The sequence below is a fragment of the Toxotes jaculatrix genome, chromosome 22, assembly GCF_017976425.1.
Source record: "Toxotes jaculatrix isolate fToxJac2 chromosome 22, fToxJac2.pri, whole genome shotgun sequence".
NCBI classification, from domain to species: domain Eukaryota; kingdom Metazoa; phylum Chordata; class Actinopteri; family Toxotidae; genus Toxotes; species Toxotes jaculatrix.
In genome coordinates, this window is record NC_054415.1 from 13853713 (window position 1) to 13881586 (window position 27874).

The window sequence follows — 27874 nt, forward strand, 5'->3', positions numbered from 1 at the left end:
ATTGGGGTTGGTGTAGGTTTACAGTGTTTGTGTCTGTGTCAGTGTCGTCTGTAGGCGGAAGCATATATGCAGTTGTGATCTGGACACAATTGTGTATATGTGGAAGCCTATGGGCAGATAGTGTTGGAAGCATGGGTTGAAGTGTGTAGCTCTGTGTTGTGTATGTGGTTGTGGCCAGTCTTAGTTGTCAATGTGTGTAGGTGATGTGGATTTTTCAGGCCAAGCTGTAGACCCAGTCAAGGGCCAGTTGAAGCCGGGTGCAGGGCCGGCTCAGTCCCCACACCTTAATCTTTTAGTCTCTTAAGTTTTTTGTCTTCTTCAAAATTCGAAGTATTCAAGTCTTCCTCAGAGAAAATGCACAGAGTCCATCAGAGAGGCCCATCCAGGAAGCTTTATTATACAAACACAGTGTCTTCAAGCATGAGAAGCCCTGCAGGAACATCTGAAAAATCACCCAAAATACATCATATTTTATACAAGGGTTGGACACTTCTGGGTGTGAGTGGGCATGTCCTTTTCTTTCACTTTGTTTGGTGCGTTTTTACTGTTGTCAGATCTTACGTCAAATCTATCTTTTTTCCTGGAATTTAGCAGGCTTTATCTTTATTGTTGTCTCTGCTTATCTCAAGTGTACCACAATAGTCCATTTCAACTACACTTTGTGTTTAATGGAATCTGGGTTTCTTTTGACTGTTTTTTTTTTTTTGTTTGTTTGTTTTGTTTTGTTTTTTTTAATAACTTTTAAGGCTACCTTAACAGACTCTATCATACATCTCCTTTTCAGGGTTATTGAAATTAGCAACAGGCAGAGTGGGGAATAAGAGTGCAACATGAGAGCAATATGAGAGCAACACGTGCAGGGTAAAACTTCAGGACAACAGCAGCTGCTAGATAGGCAACACTAGTGGAATGCTCAACACAGGAGCATACACAGATGAGTAAAGTATAGGGGGGTCAAGATGGGAGTAACATAAGAATTGTTATCAGAGTATGTGGAGCAGGGGAGACTTACACCTTTGTTGTATAGAGTGGCGCCCAAGGCAGCCACAGGTGCAAGGTAGGCTGTGCTCCAATGGAGATCAGTGTGGGAAACAAAGTAGAGGTGTGTGTGTGTGTCTGTGTGTCTGTGTGTGTCTGTGTGTCTGTGTGTGTGAGAGAGAGTGAGATGCAGAGAGCAAACAGAGAATAAGGTCTAGGATAAGCAGGACACAATTGGATATGCGCACATTGAAGAATATACAAACACATTGCACAAAATCTCACACTACAGATGTCACATGGGTCAGTGTAGGTTTAGTGTGTGTGTTAGATGTAGTGACTCTTGATGTAGAAGCTGTCAGTAGTTGTGTATTGTTGATGGAGCTGTGAGGACAGGTGTTTAGGTGCTGCACTTGGGCCTGTAGGTGTGAGTCTGTGTGTGGCTGTGTTTTGCAGGTTCTGGCGGAGTCGGGCTCCAATTGTGGTGTGGATCTGCAGGCTTGTCTTGATGAAGATTGGCATGAAGGTCATGGAGGAGGTCACAGTCAAAGTAGGCCTCCTGCTGCATCTGGAGGTTTTGCAAAATGTTTCAAAATGCAAGGCTAGACTTTCTTTCTTCCTGTGGCTCATGTTTACTTTCTTTGTACATTGTGCAAGATAGAGCAGCTGATCAAGAGGACCACGAGAGACAAGGTGAGAGCAAGCATGTTGGTCAACATCTCTCAGTCTTGTGTTTTGTTCAGTGTTTTTACACATGTCCATTAAAGTGTCTCTTTCCAGCAGATTGGGGCTCCAACTTGGGTGAGGCCATAGCCAGGGTGGAGCTCAGGTACGCCCCCTACTGTTTGTGTAGGGGGCGTGTAAGTGTAGCAGAATGTTTAAAATAGGTTTGACTGTTTGTACCTGGATCTGATGTAGAGTGTGTTTGTCCTGTGCAGGATGGAGCAGCTGATCCAGAGGACCATGAGAAACAAGGTGAGAGCAAGCATGTTGGTCAGTGTTTCTCCAGATATGCATGCATTCATTTCTGTGTGTGAGAGTGAGTGTTTTTCTTTGTGTGTTGTGCAGGATGGAGGAGCTGCTGATCCAGAGAACCATGAGGATGCATGTTGGTCAATACTGCTCACTGTTTCTACACTGAAGGATCCATTTGTGTACACTCCCAAACAAGCCTGGAAATATTTTTGCTATTTCCAGGCTGTTGCACAAGTGTTGTTATGTGGAAGCACATTATGCAGTTGTGATCTGGACACAACTGTATATGTGTGGAAGCCCATCAGCAGGTGGTGTTGGAAGCACAGGCTGTATTGTGTAGTTAAGTGTTGTCGGGCTTAGTTGTGGGTATTTTTCACTACATGGATGGCACTGGGGTCAGTGTGGGTTTAGTGTGTGTGAGACATAACATAGTTGGTGCTTGATGGAGAATAAAACTTATGCATGCATTAATGTCTCCTCCTTTCTTTCTGGGTGCGGCTGCTTCTGGCTGAATGGCCATCCAACTTTGAGGCTATGGGCAATGTGGAGCTCAGGTAAGGCCCCTGCTGCAGCAGGAAGTCAAGCAAAAATATTACAAGTTCAAGGACTGACTTGATGAGTATCCAAAACCAATGTGTTTGTGTTTTTTCAGCAGGAGAGAGGAGCTGAGTGAGAGGATCATTTGAGACCAGGTGAGCAAGAGCCACATTGTAGTCTTTCTACACTTATGCATGCACTAATTTTAGTGTGTGTGTGTTGTAGGTGTATGTGGAGTGGAGCCAGTGAAGGTGCTGCTGGTGAGGAGAGAGCGCCATCCTGTGGGAGTGAGGGACACACCGCGGCTGTTGTGTGTTGTCAGAGCTCTTTGTGGTAAGTGGATTTTAAAATAAAATCAAGGGCAGTTTCAAAGGTGGTTTTTGTGCTGATGCTTCCAGTTTGTGTTTCTCTTGCAGGATGGCAGAGCTTATTTGGAGAGCCATGAGAGACCAGGTGAGACGTCGCCTGTTGGTTAACATTGTTTAGTGTTTCTCTACATATGCATGTATTCATTTCTGTGTGTGTGTGTGTGTGTGTGTGTGTCTGAGTGTGCGAGCTTTGGAAGTACAGGCTTGTCTTCAACTCAGTTTAGATGTGGCTTTGTTCTGTATCCAGGTGCATTGGAGTTTGGGTCTGGCTGAGTATTGTCAAGGCTTAGTTGTGGATGGATTCAGTGCGTGTGAAAAGCATTGGGGTCGGTGAAGGTTTACAGTGTCAGTGTCGTCTGTAGGTGGAAGCATATATGCAGTTGTGATCTGGACACAATTGTGTATATGTGGAAGCCTGTGGGCAGATGGTGTTGGCAGCATGGGTTGAGTTGCGTGTCATGTTGTCAGACTTAATTGTGGGTAACTGTCAATGGCCCTGGGTTGGGTGTAGGGTGTGTGTTCAGCAGTGCGGATGAGGCCATGGCCAGTGTGGGGCCTAAGTAGGCCTTCAGCTGCACCTTGAGGTGTTGCTGAATGTTGAAAATTTCAGGCTTAATATCCAAAGTGTGTCTGTGTGTGCGCCTGCGCCTTCTCTGCAGGAAGGATGAGCTGCTCTAGAGGATCATCAGAGGGTAAGAGAAAGCACATAAATCAACATTGCTCAGAGTTTATACACTTAAACATGTATTTGTCTGTGTGTGTTTAGCAGGTAGCTGCATCTGGCTGAGTGGGACTCCAGCTTGGATGAGGCCATGGCCAGTGTGGAGCCCAGGTACGCCCCCTGCTGCATGTGGAAGTGTTGTAAGATGTTTTAACTTCCAGAGTTTGACTTGCCTATCACCTATGGCTAATGTTGAGTGTGTTTCTTTGTGTGTTGTGCAGGATGGAGGAGCTGCTGATCCAGAGAACCATGAGGATGCATGTTGGCCCATACTGCTTCTACACTGTTTCTACACTGAAGGATTCATTTGTGTACACTCCCCAACAACTGTGTGTGTACTGCGTCAGAGTGGAAGACCAGGGGAAAAAACCTCAAGGACTCATCAATCACAGTGGTCATGTGACTGTAGGCCTGCTGAAGCAGGGATGGAACCACTGTCTAAACGCTTCGGCTTCAAAAGATGGACACTGTTGAGAATAACATCACTAGTTATGCATGATGGAGGAGCTGATCAAGAGGACAATGAGAAGACGCATGTTAGCCAATATTGCTCAATGTTTCTACACTGAAGGATTCATTTGTGTACACTGCCCAACAACTGTGTGTGTACTGCATCAGAGTGGAAGACCTGGGGAAAAAACCTCAAGGACTCATCAATCACAGTGGTCATGTGACTGTAGGCCTGCTGAAGCAGGGATGGAACCACTGTCTAAACGCTTCGGCTTCTAAAGATGGACACTGTTGAGAATAACATCACTAGTTGTGCAGGATGGAGGAGCTGATCAAGAGGACCATGAGAATATGCATGTTAGCCAATTTTGCTCAGTGTTTCTGCATTGAAGGATTCATTTGTATCTTGCTGGTTGTTTGGGTTTTGTTTTTTTGTGTTCAGCAGGTGGCTGCATCTGATGTAGAGTGTGTTTGTCCTGTGCAGGATGGAGAAGCTGATCCACAGGAGATCGAGGGCCTCATTGGGAAGTGTTTGAGTTTAATTTGTGCTCCAGTGTTAGAGCAAGCTTGTTGTATAGTTTTTTTTCTTTTGTCTCTCCTACCTCGCTCTTTCTTGCTCTCTCTCTCTCTCTGCTCCTCTGTGTGTGAGTGTGTGAACTGCAGGCTTGTGTCTGCAACTCAGCTGTGATAGGCTTAGTCTTGAGTGTTGTCTCTTGCGGTTACTCTGGATTGCATAGTGTTTTGTTTGCTGCTGGGGTTGTGGAGGGGTTTTTGTGATTGTAAATAAAGTTGTGATTGAAACTCATTTCTTTTATGGCTGTGTTTCTTTAACGATGTGCGACCCTTTTAAAACTGCATGGACTGTGGAGAATGCGCTGTGTTGGGCTCCGCATTTTAACTTAACATGTTCACTGGAGTTAAAGGAGTCAATTTTACCGGAAACATCCACACACTTTGTCATTACAGTATCAGCACATGTTGCTGCTGATGATCGCCACAACGCTGCTTCTGCCGCCGCCGTCCTCGCTTGGCCCCAGGTTCTCAGATTCTCTGCTCCACCGAGGCCCCTGTGAGAGGAAAACAGAACACAATTTAGTCTACAAACTTTTGCAACAATCCACCACAATTCATGAAACTCTTTTGACTCACTTAGCCCCTCGCCTGCAGTCTCACTGTCTTCCTCTTTTGACACCACTCCCATTTCACAGCAACCTGCGTACACCCCTCACCAGGTATGCCCCCTGCTGCATGTGGAAGTGTTGTAAGATGTTTTAACTTCCAGTGTTTGACTTGCCTAGCACCTATGGCTAATGTTGAGTGTGTTTCTTTGTGTGTTGTGCAGGATGGAGGAGCTGCTAATCCAGAGAACCATGAGGATGCATGTTGGCCAACACTGCTCAGTGTTCCTACACTGAAGGATTCATTTGTGTACACTCCCCAGCAACTGTGTGTGTACTGCATCAGAGTGGAAGACCTGGGGAAAACTCATCAATCACAGTGGTCATGTGACTGTAGGCCTTGTGAAGCAGGGATGGAACCACTGTCTCAACGCTTCGACTTCAAAAGATGGTATAGTGTAGATTGTGTAGAATAGTGTAGAGTCGAGTCATGTAGTTTAGAGTCGTAGAGTGAGTTCCTGAGTTTGTTTCGTTGTTCGGGAGAAGTTAGTTTCATTTGTTTTGCAGTTTGGAAGGAGTTTGTAGTTTTTTTCGTAGTTTGTTTCGGAATTTTTTTCAGTTTTTTATCGTAGTTTGTTCATAGTTTGTTTCAGAATTTTTTTCATAGTTTGTTCATAGTTTATTTCGGAATTTTTTCCAGTTTTTTTCCGTAGTTTGTTCATAGAATTTTTTCCAGTTTTCGTAGTTTGTAGTTTGTTTCGAATTTTTTTTTTTTTTCGTAGTTTGTTCATTGTTTTTTTCAGGGGTTTTTTTGTAGTTTGTTTCAGAATTTTTTCCAGTTTTTTTCCTAGTTTGTTCAGTTTGTTTCGGAATTTTTTTTAGATTTTTTTCATAGTTTGTAGTTTGTTTCTGATTTTTTTCCAGTTATTTTTCGTAGTTTGTTGATAGTTTGTTTCGGAATTTTTTTCATAGTTTGTTTCGGATTTTTTTCCATTTTTTTCGTGGTTTGTTCGTAGTTTGTAGTTTATTTTGGAATTTTTTCCAGTTTTTTTTCGTAGTTTGTTCATACTTTGTTTCAGAATTTTTTTCAGTTTTTTTCATAGTTTGTTTCGGATTTTTTTTTAGTTTTTTGTAGTTTGTTTCAGATTTTTTTTTCCATTTTTTTTGTAGTTCGTAGTTCGTAATTTGTTTCTGAATTTTTTCCAGTTTCTTCATAGTTTGTTTCGGAATTTTTTTCAGTTTTTCGTAGTTTGTTTCGGATTTTTTTCAGGTTGTTTTCATAGTTTGTAGTTTGTTTCGGAATTTTCCCAGTTTTTTTCCGTAGTTTGTTCATAGTTTGTTTCGGAATTTTTTCCAGTTTTCAGTTTTTTCATATTTTGTTTTGAAAAATTTTTCTTTTTTTTTTTTTTTTGTAGTTTATTTCAGACTTTTTTCCAATTTTTTTCATAGTTTGTTCATAGTTTGTTTCGGAATTTTTTTCAGTTTTTTGTAGTTTGTTCATAGTTCGTAGTTTGTAGTTTATTTCGGATTTTGTTTTGGATTTTTTTCCAATTTTTTTGTAGTTCGTAGTTTGTAGTTTGTTTCAGAATTTTTTTCTGTTTTTCGTAGTTTGTAGTTTGTTTCGGATTTTGTTTTGGATTTTTTTCCAATTTTTTTGTAGTTTGTTCGTAGTTCGTAGTTTGTTTCGGATTTTTTTTCAGTTTTTTTCCTAGTTTGTTTCGGAATTTTTTTCAGTTTTTCGTAGTTTGTATCGGATTTTGTTTCAGATTTTTTTCCATTTTTTTCGTAGTTTGTAGTTTGTTTCGAATTTTTTTTCAGGTTTTTTTGTAGTTTGTAGCTTGTTTTGGAATTTTTTTTATGTTTTTTTCGTAGTTTCTTCATAGTTTGTTCATAGTCTATTTCAGAAATTTTTTCAGGTTTTTTCATAGTTTGTTCCTGATTTTTTTTTAATTTTTCGTAGTGTGTTTCGGATTTTGTTTCGGATTTTTTTCCATTTTTTTTTCACAGTTTGTAGTTTGTTTTGGAATTTTTTCCAATTTTTTTGTAGTTTGTTCATAGTTCGTAGTTTGTTTCTGAATTTTTTCCATTTTTTTTCGTAGTTTGTTCAGTTTATTTCGGATTTTTTTTCAGTTTTTTTTCATAGTTTCTTCATAGTTTGTTTCAAACTATGTAGTTTGTTCATAGTTTGTTTTGAATTTTTTTTGGGATTTTTTTGTAGTTTTTTCTTAGCTTGTTTTGGAGTTTTTTTCGTAGTTTCTTCATAGTTTCGGAATTTTTTTTTAGTTTTTTTCATAGTTTGTAGTTTATTTCAGAATTTTTTCCATTTTTTTTCCGTAGTTTATTCATAGTTTGTTTCGGAATTTTTTCCAGTTTTCTTAGTTTGTTCGTAGATTGTTTCGAAATTTTATTTCAGTTTTTCATAGTTCATAATTTGTTTCGAAATTTTTTTCAGTTTTTTTTCGTAGTTTGTTTCGGAATTTTTTCCAGTTTTTCTTTCGTAGTTTGTTTTGGATTTTTTTCCAGGTTTTTTTTTGTAGTTTGTTTTGGAATTTTTTCCAGTTTTTCTTTCGTAGTTTGTTTCGGAATTTTTTCCAGGTTTTTTTTTGTAGTTTGTTTTGGAATTTTTTCCAGGGTTTTTTTTGTAGTTTGTTTTGAAATTTTTCAGTTTTTTTCATAGTTTGTTCATAGTTTGTTTCAAACTAAGTAGTTTCTTCATAGTTTGTTTTGAATTTTTTTTTGGATTTTTTTGTAGTTTGTTCTTAGCTTGTTTTGGAGTTTTTTTTCGTAGTTTGTTCATAGTTTGTTTCAGAATTTGTTTTTAGTTTTTTTCATAGTTTGTAGTTTATTTCAGAATTTTTTCCAGTTTTTTTCCGTAGTTTGTTCATAGTTTGTTTCGGAATTTTTTCCAGTTTTCTTAGTTTGTTCGTAGATTGTTTTGAAATTTTTTTTCAGTTTTTCATAGTTCATAGTTTGTTTCGAAATTTTTCTCAGTTTATTTTCATAGTTTGTTTCGGAATTTTTTCCAGTTTTTCTTTCGTAGTTTGTTTTGGAATTTTTTCCAGTTTTTTTTTCGTAGTTTCTTTCTGAATTTTTTCCAGGTTTTTTTTGTAGTTTTTTTTGGAATTTTTTGCAGTTTTTCTTTCGTAGTTTGTTTCTGAATTTTTTCCAGGTTTTTTTTGTAGTTTGTTTTGGAATTTTTTCCAGGTTTTTTTTTGTAGTTTGTTTTGAAATTTTTCAGTTTTTTGTAGTTTGTTTCGGAATTTTTTCATGTTTTTTTTGCAGCTTGTTTTGGAATTTTTTCCAGTTTTTTTTCGTAGTTTGTTTCGGAATTTTTTCCAGGTTTTTTTCAGTTTTTCGTAGTTTATATCAAACTATGTAGTTTGTTTTGGAATTTTTTCCAGTTTTTCTTTCGTAGTTTATTTCGGAATTTTTTCCAGATTTTTTTCGTAGTTTGTTTCGGAATTTTTTCATGTTTTTTTTGCAGCTTGTTTTGGAATTTTTTCCAGTTTTTTTTCGTAGTTTGTTTCGGAATTTTTTCATGTTTTTTTTGCAGCTTGTTTTGGAATTTTTTCCAGTTTTTTTTCGTAGTTTGTTTCGGAATTTTTTCCAGGTTTTTTTTGTAGTTTGTTTCTGAATTTTTTCATGTTTTTTTTGCAGCTTGTTTTGGAATTTTTTCCAGTTTTTCCTTCGTAGTTTATTTCGGAATTTTTTCCAGATTTTTTTCGTAGTTTGTTTCGGAATTTTTTCCAGGTTTTTTTTGTAGTTTGTTTTGGAATTTTACCAGTTTTCCTTTCGTAGTTTGTTTCGGAATTTTTTCCAGGTTTTTTTTGTAGTTTGTTTCGGAATTCTTTCCAGTTTTTTTCAATTTTTCGTAGTTTATATGAAACTATGTAGTTTGTTTTGGAATTTTTTCCGGTTTTTCTTTCGTAGTTTATTTCGGAATTTTTTCCAGTTTTTCTTTTGTAGTTTATTTCGGAATTTTTTCCAGTTTTTCTCCGTAGTTTGTTTCGGAATTTTTTCATGTTTTTTTTGCAGCTTGTTTTGGAATTTTTTTTTTGTAGTTTGTTGTGAAATTTTTTAGTTTTTCGTAGTTTGTTCGTAGTTTGTTTTGAAATTTTTCCGTTTTTCGTAGTTTGTTCGTAGTTTGTTCGTAGTTTGTTTTGAAATTTTTCCGTTTTTCGTAGTTTGTTCGTAGTTTGTTTTGAAATTTTTCAGTTTTCGTAGTTTGTTCGTAATTTGTTTTGACATTTTTCCGTTTTTCGTAGTTTGTTCGTAGTTTGTTCGTAGTTTGTTTTGAAATTTTTCCGTTTTTCGTAGTTTGTTCGTAGTTTGTTCGTAGTTTGTTTTGAAATTTTTCCGTTTTTCGTAGTTTGTTCGTAGTTTGTTCGTAGTTTGTTTTGAAATTTTTCCGTTTTTCGTAGTTTGTTCGTAGTTTGTTCGTAGTTTGTTTTGAAATTTTTCCGTTTTTCGTAGTTTGTTCGTAGTTTGTTCGTAGTTTGTTTTGAAATTTTTCCGTTTTTCGTAGTTTGTTCGTAGTTTGTTCGTAGTTTGTTTTGAAATTTTTCCGTTTTTCGTAGTTTGTTCGTAGTTTGTTCGTAGTTTGTTCGTAGTTTGTTTTGAAATTTTTCAGTTTTTCGTAGTTTGTTCGTAGTTTGTTTTAAAAATTTTCAGTTTTCGTAGTTTGTTCGTAGTTTGTTCGTAGTTTGTTCGTAGTTTGTTTTAAAATTTTTCGGTTTTCGTAGTTTGTTCGTAGTTTGTTTCGGATTTTTTTACAGTTATTTTTTTTCATAGTTTGTCCGTAGTTTGTTCCGGAATTTTTTTTTTTCAGACACGGCACAGTTTCAGCGTAGCCTCACTTCATACATTGCAAAATAAGAACAGCCAACAAGCAGACAACTACAAATGGGTACAAATCAAGCCTTTAATTTGCAAACACCCTCCAAAGCCCCAGATGCAATTCTTCCTCTTCATGGCCCAGGACACACACCAACTGCCTCTGACCCGACGCTTCCTGAATTGAACACAGAAATGGAGACAGTGAGACACAAATGAACAATGAATGGTAAAAATAAAAAATAAAAACAAAAGACTGAGCGATGTTGACCAACATGCTTGCTCTCACCTCTTCTCTCATGGTCCTCTTGATCAGCTGCGCCATCTTGCACAACATACAAAGAAAGTGAGAATGAGAACATGAGCCACAGGAAGAAAGAAAGTTTAACCCTGCATTTTGAAACATTTTGCAAAACCTCCAGATGCAGCAGGAGGCCTACCTGAGCTCCACTTTGACTGTGACCTCCTCCATGACCTTCATGCCAATCTTCATCAAGACAAGCCTGCAGATCCACGCCACAATTGGAGCCCGACTCCGCCAGAACCTGCAAAACACAGCCACACAAAGACTCACACCTACAGGCCCAAGTGCAGCACCTAAACACCTGTCCTCACAGTTCCATCAACAATACACAACTACTGACAGCTTCTACATCAAGAGTCACTACATCTAACACACACACACACTAAACCTACACTGACCCATTTGACATCTGTAACGTCATTAAAGTCATACTTTAATATGACCTCAAAATGTCCTAAAAAACGTCATAGTATAGTAAGGCATCAAAATCGGCCAAAAAAAGTCATACTTTAGTATGACCTCAAAAGGTCATAAAAAAACATCATAGTATAGTAAGGCTGATGCCTTCTTTTTTTATGCCATTTTTTGGTCATACTAAAGTATGACTTTTTTTTCAGATTTTGATGCCTTACTATACTATGTCGTTTTTTATGACATTTTGAGGTAAAAAAAAATTGTGACTTTTTTTGCCGAAAAAAATGCCATACTATACTATGACGTTTTTTTATGACATTTTGAGGTGAAAAAAATTTTTGACTTTTTTTGGCCGAAAAAAATGCCATACTATACTATGACGTTTTTTATGACATTTTGAGGTGAAAAAAAATTGTGACTTTTTTGGCCCGAAAAAAATGCCATACTATACTATGACGTTTTTTATGACATTTTGAGGTGAAAAAAAATTTTGACTATTTTTGGCCCGAAAAAAATGCCATACTATACTATGACGTTTTTTATGACATTTTGAGTCCGAAAAAAATTTTAACTATTTTTGGCCCAAAAAAAATGCCATACTATACTATGACGTTTTTTATGACATTTTGAGGTGAAAAAAAATTGTGACTTTTTTTGGCCGAAAAAAATGCCATACTATACTATGACGTTTTTTATGACATTTTGAGGTCATACTAAAGTATGACTTTTTTTTGGCTAATTTTGATGCCTTACTATACTATGACGTTTGCAAAACCTCCAGATGCAGCAGGAGGCCTACCTGAGCTCCACTTTGACTGTGACCTCCTCCATGACCTTCATGCCAATCTTCATCAAGACAAGCCTGCAGATCCACGCCACAATTGGAGCCCGACTCCGCCAGAACCTGCAAAACACAGCCACACAAAGACTCACACCTACAGGCCCAAGTGCAGCACCTAAACACCTGTCCTCACAGTTCCATCAACAATACACAACTACTGACAGCTTCTACATCAAGAGTCACTACATCTAACACACACACACTAAACCTACACTGACCCATTTGACATCTGTAACGTCATTAAAGTCATACTTTAATATGACCTCAAAATGTCCTAAAAAACGTCATAGTATAGTAAGGCATCAAAATCGGCCAAAAAAAGTCATAGTATAGTAAGGTATCAAAATCGGGCCGAAAAAAGTCATACTTTAGTATGACCTCAAAATGTCATAAAAACGTCATAGTATAGTAAGGTATCAAAATCGGCCAAAAAAAGTCATACTTTAGTATGACCTCAAAAGGTCATAAAAAAACATCATAGTATAGTAAGGCTGATGCCTTCTTTTTTTATGCCATTTTTTGGTCATACTAAAGTATGACTTTTTTTTGAGATTTTGATGCCTTACTATACTATGACGTTTTTTATGACATTTTGAGGTAAAAAAAAATTGTGACTTTTTTTGCCTGAAAAAAATGCCATACTATAATATGACGTTTTTTATGACATTTTGAGGTGAAAAAAAATTTTGACTATTTTTGGCCGAAAAAAATGCCATACTATACTATGACGTTTTTTATGACATTTTGAGGTGAAAAAAAATTGTGACTTTTTTTGGCCGAAAAAAATGGCATACTATACTATGACGTTTTTTATGACATTTTGAGGTGAAAAAATTTTTTGACTATTTTTGGCCCGAAAAAAAATGCCATACTATACTATGACGTTTTTTATGACATTTTGAGTCCGAAAAAAATTTTGACTATTTTTGGCCGAAAAAAATGCCATACTATACTATGACGTTTTTTATGACATTTTGAGGTGAAAAAAAATGTTGACTTTTTTTGCCCGAAAAAATTGCCATACTATACTATGACGTTTTTTATGACATTTTGAGGTGAAAAAAAATTTGGACTTTTTTTGGCCGAAAAAAATGCCATACTATACTATGACGTTTTTTATGACATTTTGAGGTGAAAAAAATGTTGACTATTTTTGGCCCGAAAAAAATGCCATACTATACTATGACGTTTTTTATGACATTTTGAGGTGAAAAAAATGTTTGACTTTTTTTGGCCGAAAAAAATGCCATACTATACTATGACGTTTTTTATGACATTTTGAGGTGAAAAAAAATTTTGACTTTTTTTGGCCGAAAAAAATGCCATACTATACTATGACGTTTTTATGACATTTTGAGGTGAAAAAAAATTTTGACTATTTTTGGCCGAAAAAAATGCCATACTATACTATGACGTTTTTTATGACATTTTGAGGTGAATAAAAATTGTGACTTTTTTTGGCCGAAAAAAATGCCATACTATACTATGACGTTTTTTATCAAATTTTGAGGTGAAAAAAATTTTTTGACTATTTTTGGCCCGAAAAAAATGCCATACTATACTATGACGTTTTTTATGACATTTTGAGTCCGAAAAAAATTTTGACTATTTTTGGCCGAAAAAAATGCCATACTATACTATGATGTTTTTTAAGACATTTTGAGTCCGAAAAAAATTGTGACTTTTTTTGGCCGAAAAAAATGCCATACTATACTATGACTTTTTTTATGACATTTTGAGGTGAAAAAAAATTGTGACTTTTTTTGGCCGAAAAAAATGCCATACTATACTATGACGTTTTTTATGACATTTTGAGTCCGAAAAAAATTTTGACTTTTTTTGGCCGAAAAAAATGCCATACTATACTATGACTTTTTTTATGACATTTTGAGGTGAAAAAAAATTGTGACTTTTTTTGGCCGAAAAAAATGCCATACTATACTATGACGTTTTTTATGACATTTTGAGGTGAAAAAAATGTTTGACTTTTTTTGGCCGAAAAAAATGCCATACTATACTATGACGTTTTTTATGACATTTTGAGGTGAAAAAAAATTTTGACTATTTTTGGCCCGAAAAAAATGCCATACTATACTATGACGTTTTTTATGACGTTTTGAGGTGAAAAAAAATTGTGACTTTTTTTGGCCGAAAAAAATGCCATACTATACTATGACGTTTTTATGACATTTTGAGGTGAAAAAAAATTGTGACTATTTTTGGCCCGAAAAAAATGCCATACTATACTATGACGTTTTTTATGAAGTTTTGAGGTGAAAAATTTTTTTTTACTATTTTTGGCCCGAAAAAAATGCCATACTATACTATGACGTTTTTTATGACATTTTGAGTCCGAAAAAAATTGTGACTATTTTTGGCCGAAAAAAATGCCATACTATACTATGACGTTTTTTATGACATTTTGAGGTGAAAAAAATGTTTGACTTTTTTTGGCCGAAAAAAATGCCATACTATACTATGACGTTTTTTATGACATTCTGAGGTGAAAAAAAATTGTGACTTTTTTGGGCCCGAAAAAAATGCCATACTATACTATGACGTTTTTTATGACATTTTGAGGTGAAAAAAAATTGTGACTTTTTTGGCCCGAAAAAAATGCCATACTATACTATGACGTTTTTTATGACATTTTGAGGTGAAAAAAATTTTGACTATTTTTGGCCGAAAAAAATGCCATACTATACTATGACTTTTTTTTATGACATTTTGAGGTGAAAAAAAATGTTTGACTATTTTTGGCCGAAAAAAATGCCATACTATACTATGATGTTTTTTAAGACATTTTGAGTCCGAAAAAAATTTTGACTTTTTTTGGCCGAAAAAAATGCCATACTATACTATGACGTTTTTTATGACATTTTGAGGTGAAAAAAATGTTTGACTTTTTTTGGCCGAAAAAAATGCCATACTATACTATGACGTTTTTTATGACATTTTGAGGTGAAAAAAAATTTTGACTATTTTTGGCCGAAAAAAATGCCATACTATACTATGACGTTTTTTATGACATTTTGAGGTGAAAAAAAATTGTGACTTTTTTTGGCCGAAAAAAATGCCATACTATACTATGACGTTTTTATGACATTTTGAGGTGAAAAAAAATTGTGACTATTTTTGGCCCGAAAAAAATGCCATACTATACTATGACGTTTTTTATGAAGTTTTGAGGTGAAAAATTTTTTTTTACTATTTTTGGCCCGAAAAAAATGCCATACTATACTATGACGTTTTTTATGACATTTTGAGTCCGAAAAAAATTGTGACTATTTTTGGCCGAAAAAAATGCCATACTATACTATGACGTTTTTTATGACATTTTGAGGTGAAAAAAATGTTTGACTTTTTTTGGCCGAAAAAAATGCCATACTATACTATGACGTTTTTTATGACATTTTGAGGTGAAAAAAATGTTTGACTTTTTTTGGCCGAAAAAAATGCCATACTATACTATGATGTTTTTTATGACATTTTGAGGTGAAAAAAAATTGTGACTTTTTTGGCCCGAAAAAAATGCCATACTATACTATGACGTTTTTTATGACATTTTGAGGTGAAAAAAATTTTGACTATTTTTGGCCGAAAAAAATGCCATACTATACTATGACTTTTTTTATGACATTTTGAGGTGAAAAAAAATGTTTGACTATTTTTGGCCGAAAAAAATGCCATACTATACTATGATGTTTTTTAAGACATTTTGAGTCCGAAAAAAATTGTGACTTTTTTTGGCCGAAAAAAATGCCATACTATACTATGACTTTTTTTATGACATTTTGAGGTGAAAAAAAATTGTGACTTTTTTTGGCCGAAAAAAATGCCATACTATACTATGACGTTTTTTATGACATTTTGAGTCCGAAAAAAATTGTGACTATTTTTGGCCGAAAAAAATGCCATACTATACTATGACGTTTTTTATGACATTTTGAGGTGAAAAAAATGTTTGACTTTTTTTGGCCGAAAAAAATGCCATACTATACTATGACGTTTTTATGACATTTTGAGGTGAAAAAAAATTGTGACTATTTTTGGCCCGAAAAAAATGCCATACTATACTATGACGTTTTTTATGAAGTTTTGAGGTGAAAAATTTTTTTTTACCATTTTTGGCCCGAAAAAAATGCCATACTATACTATGACGTTTTTTATGACATTTTGAGTCCGAAAAAAATTGTGACTATTTTTGGCTGAAAAAAATGCCATACTATACTATGACGTTTTTTATGACATTTTGAGGTGAAAAAAATGTTTGACTTTTTTTGGCCGAAAAAAATGCCATACTATACTATGACGTTTTTTATGACATTTTGAGGTGAAAAAAAATTGTGACTTTTTTTGGCACGAAAAAAATGCCATACTATACTATGACGTTTTTTATGACATTTTGAGGTGAAAAAAAATTGTGACTTTTTTGGCCCGAAAAAAATGCCATACTATACTATGATGTTTTTTATGACATTTTGAGGTGAAAAAAATTGTGACTTTTTTGGCCCGAAAAAAATGCCATACTATACTATGACGTTTTTTATGACATTTTGAGGTGAAAAAAAATTGTGACTTTTTTGGCCCGAAAAAAATGCCATACTATACTATGACGTTTTTTATGACATTTTGAGGTGAAAAAATTTTTGACTATTTTTGGCCGAAAAAAATGCCATACTATACTATGACTTTTTTTTATGACATTTTGAGGTGAAAAAAAATGTTTGACTATTTTTGGCCGAAAAAAATGCCATACTATACTATGATGTTTTTTAAGACATTTTGAGTCCGAAAAAAATTTTGACTTTTTTTGGCCGAAAAAAATGCCATACTATACTATGACTTTTTTTTATGACATTTTGAGGTGAAAAAAAATTTTGACTATTTTTGGCCGAAAAAAATGCCATACTATACTATGACGTTTTTTATGACATTTTGAGGTGAAAAAAAATTTTGACTTTTTTTGGCCGAAAAAAATGCCATACTATACTATGACGTTTTTATGACATTTTGAGGTGAAAAAAAATTGTGACTATTTTTTACCCGAAAAAAATGCCATACTATACTATGGCGTTTTTTATGAAGTTTTGAGGTGAAAAATTTTTTTTTACTATTTTTGGCCCGAAAAAAATGCCATACTATACTATGACGTTTTTTATGACATTTTGAGGTGAAAAAAATTGTGACTTTTTTTGGCCGAAAAAAATGCCATACTATACTATGACGTTTTTTATGACATTTTGAGTCCGAAAAAGAATTTTGACTTTTTTTGGCCGAAAAAAATGCCATACTATACTATGACGTTTTTTATGACATTTTGAGGTGAAAAAAAATTTTGACTATTTTTGGCCCGACAAAAATGCCATACTATACTATGACGTTTTTTATGACATTTTGAGGTGAAAAAAATTGTGACTTTTTTGGCCCGAAAAAAATGCCATACTATACTATGACGTTTTTTATGACATTTTGAGGTGAAAAAAATTTTGACTATTTTTGGCCGAAAAAAATGCCATACTATACTATGACTTTTTTATGACATTTTGAGGTGAAAAAAATTGTGACTTTTTTTGGCCGAAAAAAATGCCATACTATACTATGACGTTTTTTATGACATTTTGAGGTGAAAAAAATGTTTGACTTTTTTTGGCCGAAAAAAATGCCATACTATACTATGACGTTTTTTATGACATTTTGAGGTGAAAAAAAATTGTGACTTTTTTGGCCCAAAAAAAATGCCATACTATACTATGACGTTTTTTATGACATTTTGAGGTGAAAAAAAATTTTGACTTTTTTTGGCCCAAAAAAAAATGCCATACTATACTATGACGTTTTTTATGACATTTTGAGGTGAAAAAAATTTTTGACTTTTTTTGGCCGAAAAAAATGCCATACTATACTATGACGTTTTTTATGACATTTTGAGGTGAAAAAAAATTTTGACTATTTTTGGCCCGACAAAAATGCCATACTATACTATGACGTTTTTTATGACATTTTGAGTCCGAAAAAGAATTTTGACTTTTTTTGGCCGAAAAAAATGCCATACTATACTATGACGTTTTTTATGACATTTTGAGGTGAAAAAGAATTTTGACTATTTTTGGCCGAAAAAAATGCCATACTATACTATGACGTTTTTTATGACATTTTGAGGTGAAAAAAAATTTTGACTATTTTTGGCCCGACAAAAATGCCATACTATACTATGACGTTTTTTATGACATTTTGAGTCCGAAAAAGAATTTTGACTTTTTTTGGCCGAAAAAAATGCCATACTATACTATGACGTTTTTTATGACATTTTGAGGTGAAAAAAAATTGTGACTTTTTTTGGCCGAAAAAAAATGCCATACTATACTATGACGTTTTTTATGACATTTTCAGGTGAAAAAAAATTGTGACTTTTTTTGGCCGAAAAAAATGCCATACTATACTATGACGTTTTTTATGACATTTTGAGGTGAAAAAAATTTTGACTATTTTTGGCCGAAAAAAATGCCATACTATACTATGACTTTTTTTTATGACATTTTGAGGTGAAAAAAAATGTTTGACTATTTTTGGCCGAAAAAAATGCCATACTATACTATGATGTTTTTTAAGACATTTTGAGTCCGAAAAAAATTTTGACTTTTTTTGGCCGAAAAAAATGCCATACTATACTATGACTTTTTTTATGACATTTTGAGGTGAAAAAAAATTTTGACTATTTTTGGCCGAAAAAAATGCCATACTATACTATGACGTTTTTTATGACATTTTGAGGTGAAAAAAAATTGTGACTTTTTTTGGCCGAAAAAAATGCCATACTATACTATGACGTTTTTATGACATTTTGAGGTGAAAAAAAATTGTGACTATTTTTTGCCCGAAAAAAATGCCATACTATACTATGGCGTTTTTTATGAAGTTTTGAGGTGAAAAAATTTTTTTTACTATTTTTGGCCCGAAAAAAATGCCATACTATACTATGACGTTTTTTATGACATTTTGAGTCCGAAAAAAATTGTGACTATTTTTGGCCGAAAAAAATGCCATACTATACTATGACGTTTTTTATGACATTTTGAGGTGAAAAAAATGTTTGACTTTTTTTGGCCGAAAAAAATGCCATACTATACTATGACGCTTTTTATGACATTTTGAGGTGAAAAAAATGTTTGACTTTTTTTGGCCGAAAAAAATGCCATACTATACTATGACGTTTTTTATGACATTTTGAGGTGAAAAAAAATTGTGACTTTTTTTGGCACGAAAAAAATGCCATACTATACTATGACGTTTTTATGACATTTTGAGGTGAAAAAAATGTTTGACTTTTTTTGGCCGACAAAAATGCCATACTATACTATGACGTTTTTTATGACATTTTGAGTCCGAAAAAGAATTTTGACTTTTTTTGGCCGAAAAAAATGCCATACTATACTATGACGTTTTTTATGACATTTTGAGGTGAAAAAAAATTGTGACTTTTTTTGGCCGAAAAAAAATGCCATACTATACTATGACGTTTTTTATGACATTTTCAGGTGAAAAAAAATTGTGACTTTTTTTGGCCGAAAAAAATGCCATACTATACTATGACGTTTTTTATGACATTTTGAGGTGAAAATTTTTTTTGACTTTTTTGGCCCGAAAAAAATGCCACGACGTTTTTTATGACATTTTGAGTCCGAAAAAGAATTTTGACTTTTTTTGGCCGAAAAAAATGCCATACTATACTATGACGTTTTTTATGACATTTTGAGGTGAAAAAAAATTGTGACTTTTTTTGGCCGAAAAAAATGCCATACTATACTATGACGTTTTTTATGACATTTTGAGGTGAAAAAAAATTGTGACTTTTTTTGGCCGAAAAAAATGCCATACTATACTATGTTTTTTATGACATTTTGAGGTGAAAATTTTTTTTGACTTTTTTGGCCTGAAAAAAATGCCATACTATACTATGACGTTTTTTATGACATTTTGAGGTGAAAAAAAATTGTGACTTTTTTTGGCCCGAAAAAAATGCCATACTATACTATGACGTTTTTTATGACATTTTGAGGTGAAAAAAATTGTGACTTTTTTGGCCCGAAAAAAATGCCATACTATACTATGACGTTTTTTATGACATTTTGAGGTGAAAAAAAATTGTGACTTTTTTTGGCCCGAAAAAAATGCCATACTATACTATGACGTTTTTTATGACATTTTGAGGTGAAAAAAATTGTGACTTTTTTGGCCCGAAAAAAATGCCATACTATACTATGACGTTTTTTATGACATTTTGAGGTGAAAAAAATTTTGACTATTTTTGGCCGAAAAAAATGCCATACTATACTATGACTTTTTTTATGACATTTTGAGGTGAAAAAAATTTTGACTTTTTTTGGCCGAAAAAAATGCCATACTATACTATGACGTTTTTTATGACATTTTGAGGTGAAAAAAATTTTGACTATTTTTGGCCGAAAAAAATGCCATACTATACTATGACTTTTTTTATGACATTTTGAGGTGAAAAAAATTTTGACTATTTTTGGCCGAAAAAAATGCCATACTATACTATGACTTTTTTTATGACATTTTGAGGTGAAAAAAAATTGTGACTTTTTTTGGCCCGAAAAAAATGCCATACTATACTATGACGTTTTTTATGACATTTTGAGGTGAAAAAAATGTTTGACTTTTTTTGGCCGAAAAAAATGCCATACTATACTATGACGTTTTTTATGACATTTTGAGGTGAAAAAAAATTGTGACTTTTTTTGGCACGAAAAAAATGCCATACTATACTATGACGTTTTTATGACATTTTGAGGTGAAAAAAATGTTTGACTTTTTTGGGCCGACAAAAATGCCATACTATACTATGACGTTTTTTATGACATTTTGAGTCCGAAAAAGAATTTTGACTTTTTTTGGCCGAAAAAAATGCCATACTATACTATGACGTTTTTTATGACATTTTGAGGTGAAAAAAAATTGTGACTTTTTTTGGCCGAAAAAAAATGCCATACTATACTATGACGTTTTTTATGACATTTTGAGGTGAAAAAAAATTGTGACTTTTTTTGGCCGAAAAAAATGCCATACTATACTATGACGTTTTTTATGACATTTTGAGGTGAAAATTTTTTTTGACTTTTTTGGCCTGAAAAAAATGCCATGACGTTTTTTATGACATTTTGAGTCCGAAAAAGAATTTTGACTTTTTTTGGCCGAAAAAAATGCCATACTATACTATGACGTTTTTTATGACATTTTGAGGTGAAAAAAAATTGTGACTTTTTTTGGCCGAAAAAAATGCCATACTATACTATGACGTTTTTTATGACATTTTGAGGTGAAAAAAAATTGTGACTTTTTTTGGCCGAAAAAAATGCCATACTATACTATGATGTTTTTTATGACATTTTGAGGTGAAAATTTTTTTTGACTTTTTTGGCCCGAAAAAAATGCCATACTATACTATGACGTTTTTTATGACATTTTGAGGTGAAAAAAAATTGTGACTTTTTTTGGCCCGAAAAAAATGCCATACTATACTATGACGTTTTTTATGACATTTTGAGGTGAAAAAAATTGTGACTTTTTTGGCCCGAAAAAAATGCCATACTATACTATGACGTTTTTTATGACATTTTGAGGTGAAAAAAAATTGTGACTTTTTTTGGCCCGAAAAAAATGCCATACTATACTATGACGTTTTTTATGACATTTTGAGGTGAAAAAAATTGTGACTTTTTTGGCCCGAAAAAAATGCCATACTATACTATGACGTTTTTTATGACATTTTGAGGTGAAAAAAATTTTGACTATTTTTGGCCGAAAAAAATGCCATACTATACTATGACTTTTTTTATGACATTTTGAGGTGAAAAAAATTGTGACTTTTTTTGGCCGAAAAAAATGCCATACTATACTATGACGTTTTGAGGTGAAAAAAATTTTGACTATTTTTGGCCGAAAAAAATGCCATACTATACTATGACTTTTTTTATGACATTTTGAGGTGAAAAAAATTGTGACTTTTTTTGGCCGAAAAAAATGCCATACTATACTATGACTTTTTTTATGACATTTTGAGGTGAAAAAAAAATGTTTGACTTTTTTTGGCCGAAAAAAATGCCATACTATACTATGACGTTTTTTATGACATTTTGAGGTGAAAAAAAATTGTGACTTTTTTTGGCCGAAAAAAATGCCATACTATACTATGACGTTTTTTATGACAATTTGAGGTGAAAAAAAATTGTGACTTTTTTTGGCCGACAAAAATGCCATACTATACTATGACGTTTTTTATGACATTTTGAGGTGAATAAAAATTGTGACTTTTTTTGGCCGACAAAAATGCCATACTATACTATGACGTTTTTTATGACATTTTGAGGTGTAAAAGAATTTTGACTTTTTTTGGCCGAAAAAAATGCCATACTATACTATGACGTTTTTTATGACATTTTGAGGTGAAAAAAAATTGTGACTTTTTTTGGCCCGAAAAAAATGCCATACTATACTATGACGTTTTTTATGACATTTTGAGGTGAAAAAAATTGTGACTTTTTTGGCCCGAAAAAAATGCCATACTATACTATGACGTTTTTTATGACATTTTGAGGTGAAAAAAATTTTGACTATTTTTGGCCGAAAAAAATGCCATACTATACTATGACTTTTTTTATGACATTTTGAGGTGAAAAAAATTGTGACTTTTTTTGGCCGAAAAAAATGCCATACTATACTATGACGTTTTGAGGTGAAAAAAATTTTGACTATTTTTGGCCGAAAAAAATGCCATACTATACTATGACTTTTTTTATGACATTTTGAGGTGAAAAAAATTGTGACTTTTTTTGGCCGAAAAAAATGCCATACTATACTATGACTTTTTTTATGACATTTTGAGGTGAAAAAAAAATGTTTGACTTTTTTTGGCCGAAAAAAATGCCATACTATACTATGACGTTTTTTATGACATTTTGAGGTGAAAAAAAATTGTGACTTTTTTTGGCCGAAAAAAATGCCATACTATACTATGACGTTTTTTATGACAATTTGAGGTGAAAAAAAATTGTGACTTTTTTTGGCCGACAAAAATGCCATACTATACTATGACGTTTTTTATGACATTTTGAGGTGAATAAAAATTGTGACTTTTTTTGGCCGACAAAAATGCCATACTATACTATGACGTTTTTTATGACATTTTGAGGTGTAAAAGAATTTTGACTTTTTTTGGCCGAAAAAAATGCCATACTATACTATGACGTTTTTTATGACATTTTGAGGTGAAAAAAAATTGTGACTTTTTTTGGCCGAAAAAAATGCCATACTATACTATGACGTTTTTTATGACATTTTGAGGTGAAAAAAATGTTTGACTTTTTTTGGCCGAAAAAAATGCCATACTATACTATGACGTTTTTTATGACATTTTGAGGTGAAAAAAATGTTTGACTTTTTTTGGCCGAAAAAAATGCCATACTATACTATGACGTTTTTTATGACATTTTGAGGTGAAAAAAAATTGTGACTTTTTTTGGCCGAAAGAAATGCCATACTATACTATGACGTTTTTTATGACATTTTGAGGTGAAAAAAAATTTTGACTATTTTTGGCCCGACAAAAATGCCATACTATACTATGACGTTTTTTATGACATTTTGAGGTGAAAAAAATTTTGACTATTTTTGGCCGAAAAAAATGCCATACTATACTATGACTTTTTTTATGACATTTTGAGGTGAAAAAAATTTTGACTTTTTTTGGCCGAAAAAAATGCCATACTATACTATGACGTTTTTTATGACATTTTGAGGTGAAAAAAATTTTGACTATTTTTGGCCGAAAAAAATGCCATACTATACTATGACTTTTTTTATGACATTTTGAGGTGAAAAAAATTGTGACTTTTTTTGGCCGAAAAAAATGCCATACTATACTATGACTTTTTTTATGACATTTTGAGGTGAAAAAAAATGTTTGACTTTTTTTGGCCGAAAAAAATGCCATACTATACTATGACGTTTTTTATGACATTTTGAGGTGAAAAAAAATTGTGACTTTTTTTGGCCGAAAAAAATGCCATACTATACTATGACGTTTTTTATGACAATTTGAGGTGAAAAAAAATTGTGACTTTTTTTGGCCGAAAAAAATGCCATACTATACTATGACGTTTTTTATGACATTTTGAGGTGAATAAAAATTGTGACTTTTTTTGGCTGACAAAAATGCCATACTATACTATGACGTTTTTTATGACATTTTGAGGTGAAAAAAATTTTTGACTTTTTTTGGCTGAAAAAAATGCCATACTATACTATGACGTTTTTTATGACATTTTGAGGTGAAAAAAATTTTGACTATTTTTGGCCGAAAAAAATGCCATACTATACTATGACTTTTTTTATGACATTTTGAGGTGAAAAAAATTGTGACTTTTTTTGGCCGAAAAAAATGCCATACTATACTATGACTTTTTTTATGACATTTTGAGGTGAAAAAAAATGTTTGACTTTTTTTGGCCGAAAAAAATGCCATACTATACTATGACGTTTTTTATGACATTTTGAGGTGAAAAAAAATTGTGACTTTTTTTGGCCGAAAAAAATGCCATACTATACTATGACGTTTTTTATGACAATTTGAGGTGAAAAAAAATTGTGACTTTTTTTGGCCGAAAAAAATGCCATACTATACTATGACGTTTTTTATGACATTTTGAGGTGAATAAAAATTGTGACTTTTTTTGGCTGACAAAAATGCCATACTATACTATGACGTTTTTTATGACATTTTGAGGTGAAAAAAATTTTTGACTTTTTTTGGCTGAAAAAAATGCCATACTATACTATGACGTTTTTTATGACATTTTGAGGTGAAAAAACTGTTTGACTTTTTTTGGCCGAAAAAAATGCCATACTATACTATGACGTTTTTTATGACATTTTGAGGTGAAAAAAAATTGTGACTTTTTTTGGCCGAAAAAAATGCCATACTATACTATGACGTTTTTTATGACATTTTGAGGTGAAAAAAAATTGTGACTTTTTTTGGCCGAAAAAAATGCCATACTATACTATGACGTTTTTTATGACATTTTGAGGTGAAAAAAATGTTTGACTTTTTTTGGCCGAAAAAAATGCCATACTATACTATGACGTTTTTTATGACATTTTGAGGTGAAAAAACTGTTTGACTTTTTTTGGCCGAAAAAAATGCCATACTATACTATGACGTTTTTTATGACATTTTGAGGTGAAAAAAAATTGTGACTTTTTTTGGCCGAAAAAAATGCCATACTATACTATGACGTTTTTTATGACATTTTGAGGTGAAAAAAAATTGTGACTTTTTTTGGCCGAAAAAAATGCCATACTATACTATGACGTTTTTTATGACATTTTGAGGTGAAAAATTTTTTTGACTTTTTTGGCCCAAAAAAAATGCCATACTATACTATGACGTTTTTTATGACATTTTGAGGTGAAAAAAATTGTGACTTTTTTGGCCCGAAAAAAATGCCATACTATACTATGACGTTTTTTTATGACATTTTGAGGTGAAAAAAAATTGTGACTTTTTTTGGCCGAAAAAAATGCCATACTATACTATGACGTTTTTTATGACATTTTGAGGTGAAAAAAAATTTTGACTATTTTTGGCCCGACAAAAATGCCATACTATACTATGACGTTTTTTATGACATTTTGAGTCCGAAAAAGAATTGTGACTTTTTTTGGCCGAAAAAAATGCCATACTATACTATGACGTTTTTTATGACATTTTGAGGTGAAAAAAAATTTTGACTATTTTTGGCCGAAAAAAATGCCATACTATACTATGACGTTTTTTATGACATTTTGAGGTGAAAAAAATTTTTGACTTTTTTTGGCCGAAAAAAATGCCATACTATACTATGACGTTTTTTATGACATTTTGAGGTGAAAAAAATTTTTGACTTTTTTTGGCCGAAAAAAATGCCATACTATACTATGACGTTTTTATGACATTTTGAGGTGAAAAAAAATTGTGACTATTTTTGGCCCGAAAAAAATGCCATACTATACTATGACGTTTTTTATGACATTTTGAGGTGAAAAAAAATTGTGACTTTTTTTGGCCGAAAAAAATGCCATACTATACTATGACGTTTTTTATGACATTTTGAGGTGAAAAAAAATTTTGACTATTTTTGGCCGAAAAAAATGCCATACTATACTATGACTTTTTTTATGACATTTTGAGGTGAAAAAAATTGTGACTTTTTTTGGCCGAAAAAAATGCCATACTATACTATGACGTTTTTTATGACATTTTGAGGTGAAAAAAAATGTTTTGACTTTTTTTGGCCGAAAAAAATGCCATACCATACTATACTATGACGTTTTTTATGACATTTTGAGGTGAAAAAAAATTGTGACTTTTTTTGGCCGAAAAAAATGCCATACTATACTATGACGTTTTTTATGACATTTTGAGGTGAAAAAAAATTGTGACTTTTTTTGGCCGAAAAAAATGCCATACTATACTATGACATTTTTTATGACATTTTGAGGTGAAAAAAAATTTTGACTTTTTTTGCCTGAAAAAAATGCCATACTATACTATGACGTTTTTTATGACATTTTGAGGTGAAAAAAAATTGTGACTTTTTTTGGCCGAAAAAAATGCCATACTATACTATGACGTTTTTTATGACATTTTGAGGTGAAAAAAAATTTTGACTTTTTTTGGCCGAAAAAAATGCCATACTATACTATGACGTTTTTATGACATTTTGAGGTGAAAAAAAATTTTGACTATTTTTGGCCCGAAAAAAATGCCATACTATACTATGACGTTTTTTATGACATTTTGAGGTGAAAAAAAATTGTGACTTTTTTTGGCCGAAAAAAATGCCATACTATACTATGACGTTTTTTATGACATTTTGGGTGAAAAAAAATTGACTTTTTTTGGCCGAAAAAAATGCCATACTATACTATGACGTTTTTTATGACATTTTGAGGTGAAAAAAATGTTTGACTTTTTTTGGCCGAAAAAAATGCCATACTATACTACGACGTTTTTTATGACATTTTGAGGTGAAAAAAAATTGTGACTTTTTTTGGCCGAAAAAAATGCCATACTATACTATGACGTTTTTTATGACATTTTGAGGTGAAAAAAAATTTTGACTATTTTTGGCCCGACAAAAATGCCATACTATACTATGACGTTTTTTATGACATTTTGAGTCCGAAAAAGAATTGTGACTTTTTTTGGCCGAAAAAAATGCCATACTATACTATGACGTTTTTTATGACATTTTGAGGTGAAAAAAAATTTTGACTATTTTTGGCCGAAAAAAATGCCATACTATACTATGACGTTTTTTATGACATTTTGAGGTGAAAAAAATTTTTGACTTTTTTTGGCCGAAAAAAATGCCATACTATACTATGACGTTTTTTATGACATTTTGAGGTGAAAAAAATTTTTGACTTTTTTTGGCCGAAAAAAATGCCATACTATACTATGACGTTTTTATGACATTTTGAGGTGAAAAAAAATTGTGACTATTTTTGGCCCGAAAAAAATGCCATACTATACTATGACGTTTTTTATGACATTTTGAGGTGAAAAAAAATTGTGACTTTTTTTGGCCGAAAAAAATGCCATACTATACTATGACGTTTTTTATGACATTTTGAGGTGAAAAAAATTTTGACTATTTTTGGCCGAAAAAAATGCCATACTATACTATGACTTTTTTTATGACATTTTGAGGTGAAAAAAATTGTGACTTTTTTTGGCCGAAAAAAATGCCATACTATACTATGACGTTTTTTATGACATTTTGAGGTGAAAAAAAATGTTTTGACTTTTTTTGGCCGAAAAAAATGCCATACCATACTATACTATGACGTTTTTTATGACATTTTGAGGTGAAAAAAAATTGTGACTTTTTTTGGCCGAAAAAAATGCCATACTATACTATGACGTTTTTTATGACATTTTGAGGTGAAAAAAAATTGTGACTTTTTTTGGCCGAAAAAAATGCCATACTATACTATGACATTTTTTATGACATTTTGAGGTGAAAAAAAATTTTGACTTTTTTTGCCTGAAAAAAATGCCATACTATACTATGACGTTTTTTATGACATTTTGAGGTGAAAAAAAATTGTGACTTTTTTTGGCCGAAAAAAATGCCATACTATACTATGACGTTTTTTATGACATTTTGAGGTGAAAAAAAATTTTGACTTTTTTTGGCCGAAAAAAATGCCATACTATACTATGACGTTTTTATGACATTTTGAGGTGAAAAAAAATTTTGACTATTT

General features: G+C 32.6%; 1 protein-coding gene across 1 annotated transcript in view; it reads right to left on the reverse strand.

Annotated features, from left to right (window-relative positions):
* Window positions 1-4997: 4997 nt before the first annotated feature.
* LOC121176586 overlaps window positions 4998-27874 on the reverse strand; it is a 40814-nt gene continuing 17937 nt past the window's right edge. Inside the window, exons 7-12 of the mRNA XM_041030677.1 lie at window positions 11498-11602; window positions 10421-10525; window positions 10270-10305; window positions 10149-10158; window positions 5203-5273; window positions 4998-5096 (exon numbers count right to left, since the gene is read on the reverse strand). Coding sequence (XP_040886611.1) covers window positions 4998-5096; window positions 5203-5273; window positions 10149-10158; window positions 10270-10305; window positions 10421-10525; window positions 11498-11602 — 426 coding nt within the window. The remainder of the gene's footprint in view (window positions 5097-5202; window positions 5274-10148; window positions 10159-10269; window positions 10306-10420; window positions 10526-11497; window positions 11603-27874) is intronic.